At 44.1% G+C, this 2409-nt stretch overlaps 1 protein-coding gene across 1 annotated transcript in view; it reads right to left on the bottom strand.

Moving 5' to 3' along the window:
- Positions 1–1832, bottom strand: part of CYBJADRAFT_195583 (nucleobase cation symporter-1 family protein) — a gene marked incomplete at its 3' end in the record, with an annotated part of 3306 nt that extends 1474 nt beyond the window's left edge. The window contains exons 1-3 of the mRNA XM_020217563.1: positions 1463–1832; positions 1351–1441; positions 33–1323 (exon numbers count right to left, since the gene is read on the bottom strand). Of these exons, the coding sequence (XP_020067654.1) occupies positions 33–1323; positions 1351–1441; positions 1463–1646 (1566 nt within the window). The 5' untranslated portion in view covers positions 1647–1832. The remainder of the gene's footprint in view (positions 1–32; positions 1324–1350; positions 1442–1462) is intronic.
- Positions 1833–2409: the final 577 nt, after the last annotated feature.

Below are 2409 nucleotides of genomic sequence, written 5' to 3'. Positions count from 1 at the left end.
TTTTTGTCATCCTCTGTTACGTCAGAGGTTACAGAGTCATGAGGCACAACGTGGAGCTTCAGAGCCTCTTCTCTGGTGAATGTGTGATAGAAGTCGTACTCATCAATCTCCCCTAGGCCTACAGGCGGGAACACTCTGTTTATGAGAACGTGAATAATGAAGGAGATTGGATAGCCAATGATGAACGAAATCTCAAACATCTTTATAGCTGGCTTTGGAACGTTTGTGAGGTTAGGGTTAACGCTTGGGAAACCAATAATACCAGGCACGAATCCGCAGATCCATGAGACAAATGCCCTCCAGTTGAATCCATACCAGAACCAGTAGATGGAATTGGGATCTGCAGAGTACAAGTCGGTGAGCTTCAACTTTTGCTTCCTCACGATGTAGTAATCTGCAGTGAAAGTACCAATCATTGGCCCTAGGAAACATCCATATGATCCCAGCACAGCAAGGAAAACATTCGCATTTGCCAGGATCTGCCATGGCTGAATCAAAATTGACACAATCATGATGATATAGGCTCCTCTTCTAATGTTAATCCATCGTGGTGCAATTGCAACAAGGTCGATGCCTCCAGATACACCGTTATCGATTGTGTTTAGTCCCAAAGTTGAGACGAAGAACCCAAAAGAAGCAAAGAATGCAGCACACCGTGATTTTGGTGTGTATGCCTCTAAAATCCACTGTTCAATGATACTAGTTGGATTCCACAGGTTCAGCTCGTTAACGTCGCCATATGAATGAGATGCAGCCGAGGTACCCAATAAACCAAATAGAGGAACAACGGTACCAAACCCCAGGATTGAAACCAGCTGGCCCCAAACCTGCTTACCAGGCTTTGATGCAAATCTGGAGAAATCTGGTTGGTTTGCTAAACCAACAGCAAACGTGTTGATGACGATGTTTATGCCGTGCATCCAAGTCATACCCATATCTGCGCTTCCATGTATTGAAGAACTCGAATGAAGCACCTCACCTGCTCCATGAGCATGAACCATAGACCCTATGGCAGTTCCAAAGACTGCAAAGAACGAGATACATGTGACAACCTTGAACGGATGATGCAGTTTCTCTGGAGGGATATATAGGAATGGAATCGAGAGAACATTGTAGATGATAAATCCAATAAACTGTTTCAGAGTCATAGGCACAGACTCTGGGAGTGTATTATGAAGATTCATAAAACTTGGGAAGATACAGCTGAGCATAATCGACATTAGTTGAGCACCAGTAAATGCCTGAACACCATACCAGACGACACACAGCACAATACGTTGTATAAGTGCTAGAAACGCTCCGTACATGCCAAACGTGAAGCGACTATAGATTGGGTAGCCAACGTGCCACACAGCACCACCCCAACCATGTGAAAGGGCAACGGCGAAAATGATCATCTTACCTATTATAACCACACACATCGATTGCCACACATTTAGGCCTAAAGCCAGTAGAGATCCACAGGACTGCCATGTCGAGATGGACAGCGCTATGACGTTCCAGAACCCTAAGAAGTCCCAATGTCCCCATGTCCGTCGTGAAGGTGGTAGACATATAACATCTGGCGACCTCCAGTTGTTGGTGCTTACAGTCTCCGAGTCTTTGATCTGGAGCTTAGACAATATTGCATCAACGGAAAGTGGCATGTGTGAGGACAGGGAGCACACACTAGTTGTGTGTGTGGTTGTAGCTAACAAGACACCGGGATAGTACAGTCGACGAGTACACCAACGTCTATGTAGAAGTATAGCTACAAGCCACGTACAATATCCCACTTTTCTGATCAACAAGGAAATTACCACTCTGTGAACAGAGCAAGGAAGGATATGGCGTCTTTTTTATACCTGTGGTGATCGCCAACGGTATATCAAAATTAAATAGTATTAATATTTACATCTATGGCATATTCCAGCATGCCTATTTTATGCTATGACGTGTGAATAGCGATAGTGAAGACAACACTATCTCCACGCCATTACACCTATGCTGGCCGTGTTAAACGTTCTTTGATTAAGCAATAATACATATGTATACGTGCACTTTCATAAAACCTTGTTTTTGAGCGTGAGGTACTAAGCGTGAGGTTCTAAGTGGTGTGTAGATCAAGACTGCATGTGTAATATGGAATCTGAGCTCTAGACGGTACAGCAGCTCTCGAACAGTCAAACAGGATATATTGTGTCATCCGCATCTGGACCATCATAAAACCCAGGTGGAATAGAGTGAGTAAAGAGTGGTATACTCAGAGTGTGAGTCGTGAACGGAATATGGCAACCAATCACACCTCTCCTACTTCTTCTAGGTTTGCTTTTGACAGTACATAGAGCTTAAAAAGCCACAGCGAATATCACTCGGTTCTTGCTTCCCAAAGAACTCATATCCGTCTCGACTTTACACATTCTGCCAAGT

This window comes from Cyberlindnera jadinii (genome assembly GCF_001661405.1).
Source record: "Cyberlindnera jadinii NRRL Y-1542 unplaced genomic scaffold CYBJAscaffold_37, whole genome shotgun sequence".
NCBI lineage: Eukaryota > Fungi > Ascomycota > Saccharomycetes > Phaffomycetales > Wickerhamomycetaceae > Williopsis > Williopsis jadinii.
Note: the sequence above shows the minus strand (reverse complement) of the source record. Positions and strands in the feature narration are given on the sequence as shown.